The sequence below is a fragment of the Athalia rosae genome, chromosome 7 (assembly GCF_917208135.1).
Source record: "Athalia rosae chromosome 7, iyAthRosa1.1, whole genome shotgun sequence".
In the NCBI taxonomy this organism is placed as follows: domain Eukaryota; kingdom Metazoa; phylum Arthropoda; class Insecta; order Hymenoptera; family Athaliidae; genus Athalia; species Athalia rosae.
Window position 1 is genome coordinate 11,290,767 of NC_064032.1, and position 19,395 is coordinate 11,310,161.

Here is a 19,395-nt window from a genome sequence, read left to right on the forward strand (position 1 = left end):
ATGAAAAAGAAGAAAAAAAAATAAAATAAAAATAAAAGGGACGAAAGAGTGATTTGAAATAAAAGAGAGGAGCTTTGTAACGGGCAAAGGAGAAAAGAAAAACGAAAGAATTCAACTCGCGACGAATCAGCAGCTGAATGGAGGGAAAAGCTTGGAGAAACAAAAAAACAAAAAAAGATGATGCTGCAGAAACACAAGAGCGAAAAGAAGTATAATAGGGTGAATTCGAAAACTGAACCGTAGAAGTATCTATAGGTATATAATATTTGAATAATTGTATAACCGAAGGATACGGAGAGTCCCGTGAATTCAATTTCTGGATGTATGGAAGTAAGGTGTACGGATAAATTGAAATGCCGTGAACGCCTTGGCGTCGTACCGTCAAAACGTAGCGACTGTGAGAAAAAATAAAAAGATTATAAAAAATTTGACATCCGGGGCCACGTTCGCATGTGAGCGCAAATTGTAATCCGATTTTTCGACGAGCACGGCGAACGAATTTATCATTCATAAGCACGTCGGAGACATAATGGTACCGGTAAAAGTAAAAGATTGACTAAATTACTTACGCCTCGTCTCTTCTAACCAACGGAATTAAGCTCTTAAACCGTTCCGAAGTTTAGCGTCGATTAGAACCACCCGATTATTACCACGTCGATAATTTACCGAGATCGTTCGCTGGCTTGCAGTTTCGGTACGTGCGGCTTGTAAATTTTTCAAATCGTTCGTCATTCAATAAAACCTGACACGTTTGAGAGCTTTTCTTACTTCTGTACTCTATTACACTAATCACAAATCCCTTGATAATTACTTTCTTTATTTTTTATTCATTTTATCCTTCGTTCGTACGATGACCACATCCGTAAATTACCTGCTTGAACCGTTGTCCGAATTGTGAAAATTGCGAAAAATTGTTTCCTCGTTAGATCTTGAAAATTAAGCTGCAAAAATATCGAACCTAACCATTCGCAGAAACCCGACGCACGTGAATATGAAACGACCAAAAAAAAAAAAAAAACGAATGAAAAAATCAAAGTCAATCGATAATTTAGACATCTCTGCTTCCTTCGCGTGCGATTGATTTTTATGTAGGCAAAAATTGAATCACGCCGTTTCAACGAAGAAGGGACCGAGAAAAAAAACAAGGAAATTTTAAAAAACAAAACATCGGTAAATTGATTGACATCATTCATGGACGAAGGTATACCTGTTTCACGAGCTTTTTTTCCGCTCAGGTTGGATTATACATAGTGTCTATACGTATATTGTACAGGATATAATACTACCCGCTGGGATACAGGGACGGAAATCCGGATACCTTGCAGAGTTAAGCTCACCGTCTCATTTCATTCACATCACGTACAAGGCGCGGTGAAACCTAGCGACGATATTCTATGTACGTTGCATACGGAGAGAAATTTCTCGAGCTTTTTTCTCGCTGTCCCTTTTTTTCGATTCACATTTTTTCTTCCGCCCATTTCATTTTCTTTTATTCACATTTTGGCACGAGCTTTCGGTGAACGGTTCGAATATTTCAAGTTCTAGAAAACAATCGCAATGTGTGCTTTCGATATTTTGCGATAGAAAGAAGTAAGAAAATTATTTTCCACAAGCTCGATAAGCTCGCTCGACTTTTTATCGGATTGAAAAAAAAAAAAAAAACGAAACAATTCTTCGATTACGCGTTAGTAATTTTACTTGGAATGAAGGCAACGCGTCTTGATACGGAAGATGCAAATTTCGAACTTATCTCTTCTGTCATGCGAATATGTATTCATGTTCGAATAATATACGTCCGTACGTGGGTAGAGGTGCAGTGTGTAAGAGGTATTATAACATGGGGATGTGGGAGTAACTTCGGAGCTTTTGAAGGAGTCACGGAGCGAAGTCTGATCTGCTCGAGCGAAGAGGAGGGAGAAAGGTAGAAAGGAAGAAAGGGAGAAAGGGAGAGTCTCGCGACGCTAAAATCTAGGTTTATGATTCAGGTAGACGTATCCCTAAATATTCAAGAGACTAGCCTGTACAGCGCTTTGTTTCAACAATACAATGAACTGACAGTGCGTCCATTATGGTGTCCCAGTTTTAAATTATTCAGAAAACAATACATGAGCGCGGACTATGAGAGGAAAGGATGGTCACGGTATTGTCCGAAGTATGGATACTGTGAATTTTCTGAAAATTGACAAAAAACAAAAAAAAAAAAAAGAACGGAAAAGCGAAAGAAAAAATCGGACAAAGTTTACTCGTGCCCGAATTTACACGAATGTATGAAGAACCCTTCGTGTCGAGTTACCAAGCCTATCAAATTTATTTCAATTGTCATTTATTCAATGGTACTCCCCTGAACCCCCGTGGTAAAAAGACAGAAGAGTCATAAATTCTTTTCGTTCATACCGTGCATTATTCAGTTTGTCTCGAGAACGCCATTGTTTGTATCGCGTTTCGAGGAAATTCATACAAATTCTATTTGATATCAAACGAGAATCTTAAAGTACCTTAAGGGTGATGAAATGGCCAGTTTTTCTCGTTTTGTATCTTCTCGGGTAAGTTTAAATATTTTCGAAGAGAGATTACAAAGCATTCATTCTTCTCTGAACAATTTTCATAAGAATATCATCCCCTGAAATGCCTGGGGTGCATTATCGTCCACTTCATATTCCGATATTGAAAACTGAACAATTTCATTCAGAATTTTGTTAATTGCGATTTCAAAAATGCTCAGAATTTCTCACACCCTGAGCCTTCTTCCGATTTTGTTTCGTACGACAAGAAATCAAAAAAAAAAAAAAAAGATGAAAATACTGAAACTTCCTTTAAGAACCCTTAAAATTGATTAATAAAGAAATATCTACGTTTTTTCTTCAACGTTGTTTCGTTCTTCGTCAACATTATCATTGATATAATGAATGAAAGAAATTAGATGAGCTTTTGATGTTAATGGAGAATATAAACGTATACCTATGTACGCGAAATTATAAAGGTGAAAATACGGGTAAAGGTAAGAGGTGACTAGGGGAATTCTTATAACTTTCAGGATCGTAAGGGTACAGAAAAAGATCCTATGGTACATGTAACTGTACAGGTTATCCCGTGGAGGAAGATGAGTGAATTTTTAATACCGTTGAAATTATTCCACAAGGCTACTACGCGTCGTGGTTTGCGGATATACATATATATAATGTATATATATGCATTGAACATGTACGTACAAATGAAATAGATGAAAGAGAAGAGCTTTCATATTTATACACTTGTGGATTTTAACTGAAAAATTCCAACGCATCATCCAGCGAAACCAACTGTCATTCATTTTTTTTTAATTTTTTCTTTTTTTTTTTCGTAACAGCTACTTTTACGCAGCGTAGAATTTTTCATATTTTCAGTCAACCCCCGGTCGTAAGATGCAAACTTAAAATTCATATCCCCCAGGATCGAATCCATATGGAACGCTCATCGAAGCGATTGACTCCTGTATGATATTCGAAGAATTTGAATTTTCGTATAACTTACCGGGAGAATCGATAAATCCTTTTCCCTTTTTTTTTCGAAAAAGAGCTTTTGTTGTCGAATCGAAAATGAATCGCTCCATCGATTTTCTCAACGGTAGAATCTTTCGTACCCGCGTTCGGTAGAGAATTTCAAATATTCCGATGTACGTTTTGCGTATTAATAACACTGAAAAGTACCGAACTTTGTGAGCTTCTGCGAATGCGTAATAACGACTACTCGTATCTGGGCAGTATTGAATTCCATGTAATTCTGCACTCGAGCTAACTACAGATTGACCCTTATCACCGTCAGTTTCGAGAATACCTTTCGACGGAGCTTCCCCGCACTTTTCAAAAAACTTTCATTCGATAATGAATTTCAAAGTATCGGTAACCCGAATATTAACAAACCGTACAAAAACAATCGTGCAAGGAAAATTCCAACATTCGAAACCTCCGAACTTTTTCAACCGAATGAAATCCGACGCCGTTACAAATTTTCTCACCAGTTTCAGCCATCCGCGCCAAAGGTCTCTGTCCCATGGGTGATGAAAGCCCAGGTAAAGATGCCTGGTATCGGGATGATGCGGAGATTCGCGTGTTCTTATACCCTCTCTAGGCGTGGTGATCTTCGGGTATCCCGTCACACGAAGGACGAGTTTGCCGAGTCTCGAAGGCGCGCAGCAAACGGCACTTCCGGTACCACCGAGCTCCATCCACTCCGGGTGCGCATCTGGCGACCCTGAAATGAATTCGATTCGTTGTTCAATCAAAATTGGGAATCACCACAGCGGAGACAATGACGGGAGGATATCGTTGAAAAAAAGAAAAAAAAAAATATATATCTCATTATAAAATAGTACACCGCGATGTTCGTTGCTCTTCCGGGTATATGTACCGGGGGGGGTGGAGGTGGAGGGCAGGAAGAAAAAGGACGTCGTACCGCGGTGAGATGAAAACTTTATAAACGTCGAAAGTTTCGTTGCCGCTGCAAGGGGGCAAAACCGCGAGAGGGAGAAATACCGGGGACGCGGAAGGAGCTACTGAGCTTACGACTAAAACTTTTTGCGGGAATTGGCTTATTGGACGGTCCCCAAGAACCATAATACATCCCCTATAGTACATAGGTACGTACGGTGTACATAGAAATATCCAGTTACATCATGACCGTGGGATTTCTAACGAAATGAACACATTTTTCTATTGTTCTCAGTTTGCGAATCAAATTTATCTCGTTGAAATTGTTTTTTTTTTTGTTTTCATCCATCTCTCTTGTATTCTTTATCCGGTAGAGCGGACATAGAGCGAACGATATTTATCATCGCAATGAAACTCACCGATCTCCATTTTTTCAGAGCGTCGATTCTGCAACTGAACATAAACTTCTCGAAGTCGTTTTATATTCAAAGACGCACCGTTTACGGTGTGCACGGATTTCGTGCGATCCGCGAGTCATTCTGTACCGTACACAGAGCTGGTATATGAAGTTATTTATACGCGGTCGACATTGATATTCAAAAACAGTGTCAGTTGTGCAGAATTTTTCGAGGTAGGGGGATGAGGGATGTGAGAGGGAGGGAGAAGAAGAATCCTGCAGGACCGCGGCGTGAGAAGAGAAAGTAGCAGTTTGAATCTTTCTGAGAAGTTTCCGACATTTTCTCCCATATCCTTACACAGATATATCCCGATATACATAAGTGTATGTATAATATATACACACGGCGAGTATATATATATATATATATATATATACGGTAAAATGTATAACGTTTTTATGTGAAAAGTTTTCTCAAAATATTTGAATACGCACGGCTCGGATGTTCTTTCGAGTGTCTCAGTTTAATCCAGAATTTATTTCTATTCCAAAATAGAAGGAACAACAATTTATTTTCAAATAACCTGTATGTATAATACGCGTTTAGATACTCGAACTTTTTTATTGAAAATTTATTGTAATTTATGTGGGTGATAAAATTTTGAAGAAATAATTTCAAACGTTTTTTTTTTTTTCCCCCGACAAACATGAGTGATTTTTCTGCATAATTTTTATCGCTCGTTAAAATTTTACGAAATATATTTCCGAATATTGGAAATGTACAAATAAACGAAAATATTCTTCGCTCGGATGAGAAAATAAAAAAGGGAGAAAATTTTTTCTCTTCGCGTCAATCACTCTTTTTTCAAAGTCTGAATTCAAAGGTTGAATTTTAATTTCCGTCCATCAATTAATCTAAGAATTTAATGAACTTCGGGCGATCGAATAATAGGGGAAAAACGAGGTAGAAAGTTCTCGTTGAACGGAGTGATCGTTATTTTGTGTATCCTTTATTTCTTCTCTTCCTCATAGCCATATCCCGCAGGGATTGAGAACTCCAATTTCATACTTCAACAGCTTCTCGTCAATCTCGCGGTGTCCTCTACCGGCTACGATGCTGTACGTATATACCGCCATTTTATACCGCATAAATAACATCCAATTAATTCATGACATTGAAGGGAAGATTTTCCACCCTAATTACATTCAAAACAATCTAATACAAACCCGTCTAGATTTTTGCCGTTTTCGCGAAATGTCCTTCGTTAATTGATCTAATCTCCGAATAGATAAATCCCCACGAACGTGTTGCTAAACTTTTTTACGCAAAAACGCATCGCACATCGGTAAGAATAACGGTACAAGCGTCGATAAGGTGGTAAATCTAACCCGGCAAAAATCGCTAGAGCTTTTCAGCTTGCGACACACGAGCACCTATATATATATATATATACGCTGCTCAGTGTCCTCCTCCTCCTCCTCCCGATATTTCTCATCCCCTTCTTTTTTCTCCTCCTCTTTCTTTTATACCAATCCCTATAGTCCTGCAACGGAAGCTACGAGTCCAGCGGAAAACTGTGGGAGCTTGAAAAGATCCAGGATAATCCTGAGACGCGGACAAATGACGTGGATTACTTCCGGCGGAGTGACAGGTCCTGCGAGAAAACCGGGACGCTGTCCCATACTTCACGCGAGATGCTTGTGTAGCTTGTAGCACACCTAACGGGAAATGGTGAAAAAGAAAAAAAAAAAGAAAAAAAAAAAACTGACAAACAAGTACACAATGGGAAACACGATATTCATCCTACATTCTTTCCAAGTACAATCAGCGGAGTTCGATTCTCTGTTCCACGAGTCCAGAGTTTTCGGATCTATCGGATATCATTTGCTGCACGCGAAATTTGAGAATTTAGCAGAAACGTCGGATTTCCACCGTTCTTGGTAATCGACTGCGAGGTATTCAACCGAACATAATCAGTTGGATCGACGAATGTAATTCTCTTCGCGATATGCGGTCGTAACGAACATTTTCGGAGAGAGAGAGAGAGGGAAGATTTTTTTGGAACCGCTGGCTCCCGGAGTGGTCGGGAGTAGAAAAAAAAAAAAAAAAACAACGGGAAAACGAAAGAACGCTAAATGAAAGAAGAGTGTCGTCGCGATATTATGACGGAGGATTTGGGGTAAAGGGGCCGTAACTTACCTGGGTAGAGGAAAAGGCGAGATCCGATGACTGCCAGAGGTCGTCTTTTCCACTGCGGGAAAACTAATCCCTTCAGGACGAGCACGTAACCGCAGTGACTGTAACCGTTCAGTTCTACGACCGGCGCTGTTGGACCTGGTGAAATTAATTTCATTAAAAATAACAACCGGAACGACACACATAACGCGATCACCTCAGCAAAACTCGTGTGATCGCATTTTGTACCGCAAATACATCAGACGAGCATTCGGCGCTCGAGGGGGTCGGATCGATCGCCGCTACTTTTTTGATTCGTCAATTTTTTTTTTTTCAATTTTTTCTCTTCATCATTCCAGAAATAATTTTGCAAACGTCGCTGCGTTATCGCGTTCGCATGCCATAGATTCGGACGATCGAAAGTTCGCGTTGTACGTGCGTGTACGACGCAGTTCAGAGTGTGAAATCATTTGAATTAATACGTGAATAAAATTTATAGGATTTTCTGCCGCAGAACTGTCATCGGGTCTCGTTAATATTGCACACGTGAAATTTCCACGTTTTCGCAATTTTCCGGCACCCGCGGAAGCAGCTAGTTGATTAACTATAAATTTACAATTTCAGTTTATGGCATCGCTGGGGGTTCGCCAAAAATTAATTATTTTCACTGTTATACGTGTTACCGTCGCCTGTAACTGCACGAAAAACCAAACGAAAAACTAAACAAACCGAATGAGGCCGAAAATTTTAAGCTTTTCAAGTTTACAACGCAGTTGTACTGTTTTTTTTTTTTTTTTTCTTTTTTTAATTTTCATCCATCAGTCGTGATGAATATATATTGTTTTTTTTTTTTTCACGGAAAAAACCAGACGTAAATGGTATTCAAATGATTCGTGCGTACGTAACACGAAGCTCCATTAGCTCCAATTGGCAGACTCAAAAGTTCGGATTTTTTCCCCCATCAAGCTCTCACCGCACCCGCTTCGTCATTCCCATAACGCAACTTTCATAATTTGCGTGATGGCTAAAATTTTTAATAGAAGAAACTTCTACTTTTTTTTTTTTTTCCGTTCCTCGTCTAATGAAGTTGTGCGGCTTGTTTTTATATACGTTAATATGGGTGCTCCTCAATTACACGGAATTAGAATTTTTTCACACTAGAAACTTAGATTATTCAAAGGTTATGCAAAAAAAGAATCAAAAAAAAAAAAAAAAAAAAATTAACGCAGTTAATTCCAATCCTTCCGCAAAGCCATCGAAATTTTCTTCTCCGAAGTGATGAGTACATCTCATGAAGTATCTTGCGATTTTTTTTTTTTCCATGTTAAAAATTTTTTGCACGAGTTGAGCATAAAAATAATTCAACTACGATTCAATCAGGGTGAGGATATCGGGTTACAGATTAATTCATGGGAACTTTCGATGCGGATAATTTGTAATGAGATATCGGTGAAATCGTTGTATGATTTTATTTTTCGATTTCCTCAATCAAGATTACGTTTCAGGAATATCGTCGTTATTATATACCCACGATAATTTGGCGTTTCTGAAAAGCTTTCGACGGAAACTTCCTTCTTTTTTACTCGTGCGCCCTTCTCTACCTGCCTGTTTTTCTTTTTTTCGTTTTTTTTTTTTTTTTCTCATCCCTTGTCCTTTGCCAGGCGCTTATTGATGCGGGTAAATTATACTCGAGTTATGTATATTTAAGGGAAGTTAATCGACCGTAACGTCGGTGATTTGAGCCACGTGCCTTACGCGTCATTGAGCTTATCCGCTTTGTAAAGATACGAGAACGTCTTCTTTTACACTTTACATATACCTATATACCTATATAAACGTATACTTTTATGCGGACATCATACGTCTGAAAAGTTTTAAATCACTTAACTTTATCTCTGTACGTTTTTATACATTTCAAAGCATATTGTGGTTTCGGGGTGTAATCAAAATTTCATTTTGTAACTCATCTTCTTTATATCTTCGTTAAGTTTGAAAAAATGAAATATTCTAATCCGATGAATTATATCATATTAATTGTGAGACGAAGTTACTAAAATTATTCATAATTAACTTAATCATTTTCAACGCCTCGATTTCGCCCTTCGTTATCATCAAGAGGAGCTTTCAAATCCAACCCCGTACAATAAAAAGCTTTTCTTTCTTCAATTTATCGCGCTTATTTCGCTGATTAAATTGTACACTTAATATCGCCGGTAAGTTGGACAAGAAAAATGAAAATTAGCGAAAATTATACCCAAAAAACCGAGGTGTGAAATTCGAGGCATCGCAGTATCATCCACAATAACCTGACAGTCGTCTACAGGATTTGTTCACGTGTTCGGTTTTCGCGCAAAATTTCACCCCGTTATTTTTATTTTCCCCTCGTCCTTTCGTTTTTTTTTTTTTTCTCTTTCACACCACCACGTATATTACAGAACAACCCATGAACTATAGCTTTTCGTAGTAATTTCTAATTAAACTTTCTACAGACACCAAAAACTCTGTTGCAACCGATGCTAATTAAGTTTCAAACAAATTCAGTTTTTTATTTTTAAATTTTTTTTTGGTTTTTTGCTTACAATCATTTTATTCGTTTGTTCTTCCTTCCTTTTCTTCCCTCTAATTAAATCCACATAGTTTTTACTCTAATTAAATTTCTCTAATGGGAGAAATCGAACAATTTTCAAACAATGAGACTTTTCTGATTTATTTCGGCCCGCTGACAATTTTTTCAAAGAATATGAAAAAAAAAAAAAAAAATTCAGCGCACATTTTGAAAAGAGAAGAGAGGAATATTTTCGAGGCAACGTTTTCGTACCATGTACATTATGCGTATGTAAACGTGTACACACGTTATGTTTTCATCTACCATACCTATATGTACGCAAAAGCCGCATTAAGGCTCGAGAGCTTGAAAGCTCCAGAGGAGTTTTGAAGTTTGAAGATAACGTGAAGTAGTATATGTGCGATGTACGTGTGCCCATTATACGTGCACGCGTAAGCACAAATACAGGTGTTCACGTATTTACGGCAGGTAGGTGCGTAAGCGTCGAGAAAAAAAAAAATATAAATTTCGCCAAAAAGGATTATTTTATTGCAAGCTCGATTCGAGTCTCCGGTTTGATGTTATCAATTTTATCATCCGAAAGTGTTGACGACCTACTCGAATGAAGGTCGTGGAAAAATGAGAAAAAAAATATCATTCACGAAACGAAAAGGTATTTATGCATTTATTCGACGGTGCTATTTTTCACGACTTCGCAAAAAAGCTTCGATATATATATTATTTCGAATATCTAACTTCGTGTCCAAATTCGCATAGAACAAGCATTCGACAATTTGTTTGATTCGAAAGATAAATATTATGTGACAAATAATCAGATTTAAAATATCCTCCGCTTTGTAAACGAGCTTTCGTAAATACGCCGTCACATTATTCTACCGCGATACTTATACCCATACCCAGATGTATATGGTATACGTATGTATGGACATCGTACCGAACGTTGACAATGAGAAGTCGAGCTTAAAGGGAGGAGGGGTTGGATATATAATGAAATATTTTCCGAGCTTTCCAGGTCCAATAACCCCTTTGAAGTCTCGCTGACAATGCTGAGTTATAGAATTGGAAAAAAAAACTCAGTCATTTTGTACTATTTTTCATTGCTCTAAAAATTCGTGGAATGAAGGGAAAATGAGAATCGAAGTTTTTTTTTTTTCTTCTCTCATCGGATGCTATCTGTCTCGATTCTATAGAAAAGCTTGCAGCGATGGATAGAAAAAAATCACAAAAACAATGGGGCGAGAAAAAATGAATGAAAATTTTATTTCGCCTTATTTTTCGTTGTTTACTTATTTTGTTCCAACTTTTTTACGATACTATTTCAGATCGAGATGGAGCAAAAAACCAAAATGAATAGAGCTTTTCTCTTTGAGTTTTCAATCTATGTATGTACTATTGAATATATTGGTAGAATCGGTACGTTTCTGTTACATTATTATCGCGGTGTAATACGGTGGGTTAGGAGAAAAAAAAAAAATTTTATTTTCTTAGCATAGGGGCAGAATTTGTACCTTATAGAAAAGGAAAATTTTTGAAATGTGAAAGAAATTCTTTGCTTGATATTTTGAGGTAGCCCACTCGTTTTTCGAATAAATAATTAATCAACTGGGGTACTTTCAGCAAAAAAAATTTCGCTGTTGGGAGCAGAAAAATGAGGACATATCGATTGGTTTTAGTCATAGACCCACTTTGATTCTTTGCAATCCATGCATGGGTCGAAATATTCGAATTTCTCGGTCTACGAGGGAGTCCCAGCTTTGCTGGAGTCAGGTAGCCAGCAACGTAGCGCTTTGTTGTGAGACGTCACCTTGGGGGCTGAGCAGAGGTGACGCCCCACAACAGACCGCGCGCCCGTGGTTACCTGACTCCAGCAAAGCTCGGGTTTGCTGGTGAATTGAGAAATTCGAATATTTCGACCCATGCATGGATTGCAAAGAATCAAAGTGGGTCTATGACTAAAACCAATCGATATGTCTTATGATTTTTCTGCTCCCAACAGCGAATAATTGATGATTACTCGATCGATTGCATGAACAGATGATTTCGGCTTTCAGATTTGGATCTCGGAGCTGATTATACGTGAAGTTACTCTTGAAAAACCAGAAAAAAAATTAGATTTTTGAACAAAATATAAAACATTATTTTAATTGGGTTTAATATGCTTTTCTGACGTATTTTGACCTCAGGAATCCGAATCTTGAAGAAAAATTATTCTATCTCTAACATTGACCGATTTATCACCAATTTTCAGCTTTTTGGGGCCAAAAATAAAAAATTGATTTTTTAGTCTAACTTATTATAATTTGCGCTCAGGAATCCGAATCCGAAAGAGAAATTGATCTATCTGCAAAAGTGACCGAGTTATCCTCATTTTTTCGCATTTTTTGGTACAAATTTGAGGATATCTCGAAGGGAAAAAATCGCAGCTCAATTTGGACAACGGATTCGTGTTCCTGAGGTCAAAATACATCAGAAAAGTGCCATACGATCAATTTTAAAAAATAAAAAATTTTGGCCGAAATTTGAAAAAATCGTAAGGGGTACCCCTTGGAAAAATCTCAAAATTTGGCCAAAAATTTTTATTTTTTGAAATTGATCATATGGCACTTTTCTTATGTATTTTGACCTCAGGAACACGAATCCGTTGTCCAAATTGAGCTGCGATTTTTTCCCTCTGAGATATCTTCAAATTTATGCCCAAAAATGTGAAAAAATGGGGATAACTCGGTCATCTCTGCAGATAAATCAATTTTTCTTCCGGATTCGGGTTTCTGAGCTCAAATTACATTAAGATAGACTTTAAAATCAATTTCCTATTTTTGACCCCAAGAAGCGAAAAACTAGCGATAACTCGGTCAATTTTAGAGATGGATCAATTTTTCTTTCAGATTCGGATTCCTGAGGTCAAAATACATTAAAAATGTGTGATTCGATCAATTTTCAAACTACTTCACTTTGGGCCCAGAAATCAATTTTTTTTTCTTGGCTTTTCAAGGGTAATCTCACGTATAATCAGCTCCGAGATCTAAATCTGAAAGCCGAAATCATCTGTTCATGCAATCTATCGAGTAATCATCAATTATTCGCTGTTGGGAGCAGAGAAATCATAAGACATATCGATTGGATTTAGTCGTAGACCCACTTTGATTCGTCGCTATCCTTGCATGGGTCGAAATATTCGAATTTCTCAATTCACCAGCAAACCCGAGCTTTGCTGGAGTCAGGTAGCCACGGGCGCGCGGTTTGTTGTGGGGCGTCACCTCTGCTCAGCCCCCAAGGTGACGTCTCACAACAAAGCGCTACGCTGCTGGCTACCTGACTCCAGGCAAAGCTCGGGCCCCATCGTAGACCAAGAAATTTGAATATTTCGACCCGTGCATGGATTGCGACGAATCAAAGTGGGTCTACGACTAAAACCAATCGATATGTCCTCATTTTTCCGCTTCCAATAGCGAAAATTTTTTTGCTGAAAGTACCCCAGTTGAATTATTATTTATTCAACAAACGAGTGGGCAACCTCAAAATATCAAGTAAAAAATTTTTTTCACATTTGAAATTTTTTTTTTCAACCCGCCCTAGTGTATGAGGAATACGAAATTTATTTTTCGCTTTTTTTTCAACGCGAATGAATAATCTCCTTTCACTATTCAGGTGAAATTTCACGAGATATTTCATCTCAGTTTAATGAATAAAATTATTTTCATGAGTGTTATCACAATGGAATGACAATTACGTCTTGGATAACAATCTCAGACCTGCGCGTCGTATCTTAGGAAGGATAATGAAAATATCTAGGAAAAATACTGAATAGGTACATGTGCAAATTCGTGTGACAAAAATAATGAGTCTATTCTGATGCAGAGCGAACGGAAGAATAATGTCCTTGAAAAAAAAAAAATCGTTGATCGACGAAACGCAGGTGAAAAATAAACGAGCTCTCAGAACTCAAGATCTGTATTTTCATAAAATTAAAGAAAAAAAGCACAAACGATTATTGTTAGCTCGTACAGACTGAAAGGGATAAAGATGAATATTCTCAACGAAATAAAAATGAAAAATCTTATGTAAACGGATGTGAATAAATAAAGTATGCGTAGCAGTAGAAGCGCAGGTGCAATATCTAGGGACTATTATCATTCTGTGCAGAACGTGAAAGGAGAAGAGAAAATGAAACAAGAAGAAAAAACGATTGGAGCACGCGTTTCTTTTTTGCTTAACGAATAGGTGAGCAAATAAAAAAATAAAATAAATAAAGAGCTTGCATGCCATGTCAAACAACGTCTACCGAAGTACTTTGTACACACATATATGTACATAAGAATAAATATCGTACGTATCGTAGCATCTTCATATATTTAAAAGTAGAAAAGCTCGTTCTTACATACGGCTATTGTCATGTATAGGAGGATAAAAGAGCAGAGTGAAAAAATTTGAAAAAAGAAAGAACAAATATTTTCGAAAAGGAGAATAAGTTGAAGCTTTTGAGTGCGAATATATCGTGGCACTGGATGTATCTTTTTCTCCTTTTGATTTATTTACCTGAAATTTTTTATTTTTTTTTTTTTCTTCAATTTTTTATACTGAAATACATTGGGTTTTTTTCTCGTTACATAATCGTGCGGCGATGATCGCGAATGATCAGGATTTCGTTCGATGGATATACGTGAAAATGTGTAATGAAAAGAGAAACGAAGAGAAACGAAAAGATATGTCAACGCATTATACATGCAGATTGGGTATGCAGCAGACGCAATATCTGACGTTACACATAGAGCAAAGGCCGGAGATTCAAATCTTACGAACTGTAGATTTCAAAGATCTACATAATATTCATCTTTCATACATGCTTTATTCGTTTGCTACATGCAGAAATGAAACACGTACGTTGCACATGTGCAGGGCGATATTATTTCTCTTCGCAAGACGTTTTATTTTAAGTTATGGTCGTTCTCGGTTACCTCCTCACTCCGTACGTGCGCTCAAAATGTCGCATGACGTTCTTTCGATTTTTTCATCACCTGTCGGGGATCATTGAACGGCCAATGCAAACATCCGCACGAACGACGATGCTTGGATGTGAATTACACAACGAGAAAAGAGGGACTTTCGTTCGTGGACTACAATTTTGTACCGTCAAAATGGATGATTTTTTATTAGTACTGACCTACGTGAAATGCGACGAGGTGTCTCAGCTCTGGATCGACACCGATACGGGTCCGTCTCGACGTTTCCAAGTATCCCAATCTCTGGAGAAAAGAATCCTGTAACTCGAGAGGTCGCTCCGTTGGAGATAAACGGCGACCCGGTTCACCGCCGTACTGGAAAAAAAGCACAAAATTATTTCCTACTTTTTTTTTTAATCTTTCAAAATTGAAAAAAAAACTGTGAATGATGTATTCCAGGAGCAGAAAGTCATTCTTCCCAAGCCTGAAGATCGATCAACGACGAGGCAAGTGTGAAAAAATTGGATCGACGATCGAATCGAAAGTTTGATTGGATCGTAGTTTTGTTTTTCGAAGCTTTTTTCAAAAACTTGTTTTATTTTTTTTTCTCATTTTTTAAACGGTTGTTGCAAGATCATAATCTCAGGGTTTCGAATAATAATATCATCACTGTCCATTGAATTATACATGACGTTGTGAAAAGACTCGTCGGAAGTTTTCTTTTCGGAGCAAATAATTAATTCGCCAAGTAGCTGGTAAGCAGACATACACTTTTACAGTGTATTTATTTCTTGGAGGGAAAGCTCGTTGATGATAATATGAATAAACGGAATTCGGAGACGGAGAAATAAGAGAAAAAAAAAATAAATAAATTAAAAAAAAGGACTCGATCTCTTTTCAAGCGTGAATAACCACGCAGACGTACCTACATAATAGGTACGCATGGATTCGTGTGCATCATTTTGCACACGACGTATCAATTTGAGAATGATTACGATTCGTAAAATGTGGGGTGAAAATCTTTTCCCGGTGATATGAAAAACCTATGGGATCAATTGTTTCCGGAGATTGATTAATTTTTTCAACACAACGCATCAGCTTCAAAATACGAAAAAAAAGCTCAAGAGGAAAAAAAAAAGAGGAATCTACAGAATTCTCGTCCCGAATATTTCAAAAATTCACAAATAGAAAACTCTGTGAAATACATCCGTCGAGCATAAGAAAAAATCCAATTTTATTTTTGGAAATTTCGATGCACAGATTTTTGGATTTTTTTTTTTTCAGCAAAAATTATTCACGCTTTTATAACTGCGTAGTTTTCGCATGTTGCTACACAACGTTTTTTCGTAATTGTTTTTTTGTTTGTAATCAATTTTCTCACCTTTTGTTAAGGGAAAATCACGCAAACGAAAAAAAAAAACCGTATTTGACACATAATTTGGATTTAGATTGCAGGAGTAGATATCGCCTGCAAAATTTTGGGGCGCAGAGATATGACGTGTATATGACATATACGTATATATATTTCTTATAACACGTGACTAGATTTAGGAGGGGATGAAAAAAGAGAGAGCGAGGGGTTAATTAATGTGCAAAATCAGTGTGCATTTATACAGGTATACGCACACAGAGGTACGTGGGTATAGGTGTAAGTAGGATTTGTAATTAGTTCGAGAGTCGGTGAACTGGAATGTAATCATTGTCGAATTTTTTTCTCCCTCTTTTGTTTTGAATTCGTTTTTGGCGGATTGTAGATAATTAACAGCGAAACGATATTTGTTACTTGTTATATGTTATTGTTATAATCATTATTTTTACGTTAATTAAAGCGAATGTACAAATTGGAACAACGTCGATCGGCTTATAACGGATAATTGGCGAAAAGTACCTATACACGTGTACCTATAGGTACCAGAATTCGTTATTCGCGCGTCATCGAAAGTGAGCGGTAGAAAGAAAAAAACAAAAAGAACTTTCCTCAATGACACACACGTCGTCAAAATCTTGATTATTTTTATTGAGTTTCATCGAGTGACGCGATTGCAGTACGTGACGTGGAGAAAATTTTTACAAAAATAGAAAAACAACCGCCATCTGTACGAATTGTATTTATTGTTTTTTCTCAATGTGAAAGAAAAAAAAATCCAAATCATTATCCAAAATCGCGCTTATAATAGCACGCAGCTTATAACGCTTTTTCGCACAGCTGTTTTAGTTATGAACAGGAGAGGGTGGTCACTGGGGGTGAAAAAAAATCTTCTTTACACCCCCACGCTTCTATCTCGCGCCTCCGATTTTTTTCCTTCTCTTTTTCTCTTCGACGAAATTACGCGGGTGTTAATAATAAAACTGAAAGAACTTCAAAACCATATTCGCCACGTTTCTATTTATTTATACGCACCGCCCCGGTTGAAAATTCGCAAACTCCGTAACGCTGAACATTGTCAGCGAATAAAATCCAAAGTACAAGTATTCGATATTGTGCGCTCGAAAATTTTTGTCGATATTTCACCGAACAGTTAACGATGATTAGGTTCAATTAATTTCGATTCTCTTCTTCGTTTTTTCTCTTCATTCGATACGCCTCGTTTCCGCAAAATCTTGTCACACTGTCAACGAAAATGACAACGATGATATACGGACGGTATTTGTAGAGCGTGTATATATATTTGTACACCATGTGCATATACGTACGTAGTTGTTTCTTCTCTATGTAAATCCGGAACGGGATATTAAATGGCCGGGGCAGCTCACCGCATTTCCAATATATACGTAGCAATGTAGCAGCGTACCTATCGTGCTTTTCCGCGATTACAATGACGGTTAATTAATCCCATATCCTGCATAAATATCAACCGCATCACCGAAAGTTCGCGATGCCTCCGGTTATTCAGACCGCCCGTACATTTATATATACGGTAGCGCTTGTGATGTTTTGCTCGCACAGCGAATATCGATCGTCAGATAAATGTATCAAAAATTTTTTCAGGTAAATCGTACGGAAAAATTTTAAATTATCAAAAGGCAGAAAAAGGTAGCGTACAATGTACATGCATACGGGTGATATGGCGTAGCTCCAAAAGCGTCCAGATTGCATGTATCATTTTTTTATTCCAAAATCTAAAATTGCCGATGAGGAATTCTCATAGCGTGTGTGTCCACGACAACTTTTTCGATGTTAATGAATTTTCAGATTCCACGGAAAATATTCATTTCAATATTTTTAAATTATATTTCTAAATAATTGAAGATAGAAGAATGCCCCCTGCACACAGTTATTGTATAGGTGCAGGAATGTAATTATCTGCGATTTACAGCGTACGTATAATTATATACCTGTATATCGCACATCGTAATAATTATGTATGCAAAATTTATGTGGATGTGTATATAATATACACGCGTATGTATTCCACATGTCGTAAGTACAAACATAGATGAATCATTCGGTTTGGCGATGGGTTTAGGTGAAGGGGAGGAGTAAACAAATGATAATTGGTACATATATCCGTATCTATTTAAATGGTACATATATGTACATACGTATACACATGTACATACGTATGAATGTAAACCCAATTCGAAATGCATATTACTAAAGCAAACCTGTGGGAATCCCCCGAAGTCTGTCAGGGAATGTACATAATATATATAGGTATGTATGTATATGAGGGTTAACTTGAAATATACATATATATACATATGTACATACGTGTACAGTAGCCTCGTAAAGGGTTCTGTCCCTGCAATAAACACCGACCTGTACACCCTCTCACCTATACGTACGACACGCGGTACGTATACGTACATTTTCAACTCTGCCCCTTACTTTACGTTGCGTTATTATGCTACAAGTAACTGCAGGTTCTCTCTCAAGCTCGGTCCTTTTCCTCTCTCTTCCCTCATTCACTTTTACCCTTTATACCTATCCTACGGGGTCCAATATCATCTTAATATACATAGCACTAAAAACGAACAGAACCTGAAACTCTGAAACCCGTAGTTTCTCATGAATTACGTACATGTAATATACATATGTAAGAGCACACGTTACATTATACATACATATTCTGCGCGTGATAAAGAAACTTTGGATCTCATCTCCTTTTTTTTTTTTTTTATTCAATATTCCGTTCTCTTTCTTCGCCACATCTCTCGGGCTACGCCGATTCGAATATTGGTTCAGAAATTTTCAAAGGCCAACGGTATTCAATTTTTCAGTCGACATTTTTGAAAACCGAGTCACCAACGAGCTTTCGCGTATTTTCTTGAGAAACAAAAGAAAAAAAAAATTACACCAAGCTCCGAATTTTTCGATCACTCATTGATTTTTTGGAAGTGAAGAAAAAAAAATGCTTTCGAAATATTTTCAATAATTGACGTACATTTTTCTCACCTGAATAACGAATAGCGGCAAATTCATTCAGGTAGTGAGATAATCGAGCAATTATGATCACGTACGTGTACACGTTGATTACATAAACGGTATAGTACATGTTTTACCTATAGGTATGTACATATTGTGTGTATAGGATTTCTGTTTCTCTTTGTGTTGCTTATGCTGGTTGGCCGAGATCGTTTTCGGTCGTTGAGCGATAAATAAACGATTAAACCGGTTTGCTTGGCCAGGAGATTTAGCCGAGGGGGTTAGCAGTAAGCTGCCCTCTTGGCCTGCAAGCTCATTCTCCCCCTCCCCCCCCCCCCTCCCCTCTTCTTCCCCTTCCGACTACCTCCTCGCTTACGAATACATTACGAGCGTACAGGTAACGTACGTACAATTACGCGGTACATACCTATATACCGACACAATTTTCACATATAATACGCGCAAGTTTTAGAGTAATTAAATGTTAACGGCCCGGCAATTAGGGGCAATAGGTTTATAAATATATTTACCCGCATATTTATGT

At 37.4% G+C, this 19,395-nt stretch overlaps 1 protein-coding gene across 2 annotated transcripts in view; it reads right to left on the reverse strand.

Moving 5' to 3' along the window:
- Positions 1-19,395, reverse strand: part of LOC105689606 — a 47,389-nt gene that overhangs the window by 16,591 nt on the left and 11,403 nt on the right. For both annotated transcript variants that reach the window (XM_048658882.1, XM_048658881.1), the window contains exons 3-5: positions 14,707-14,860; positions 7,004-7,138; positions 3,995-4,230 (exon numbers count right to left, since the gene is read on the reverse strand). In XM_048658882.1, the coding sequence (XP_048514839.1) occupies positions 3,995-4,230; positions 7,004-7,138; positions 14,707-14,860 (525 nt within the window). The remainder of the gene's footprint in view (positions 1-3,994; positions 4,231-7,003; positions 7,139-14,706; positions 14,861-19,395) is intronic.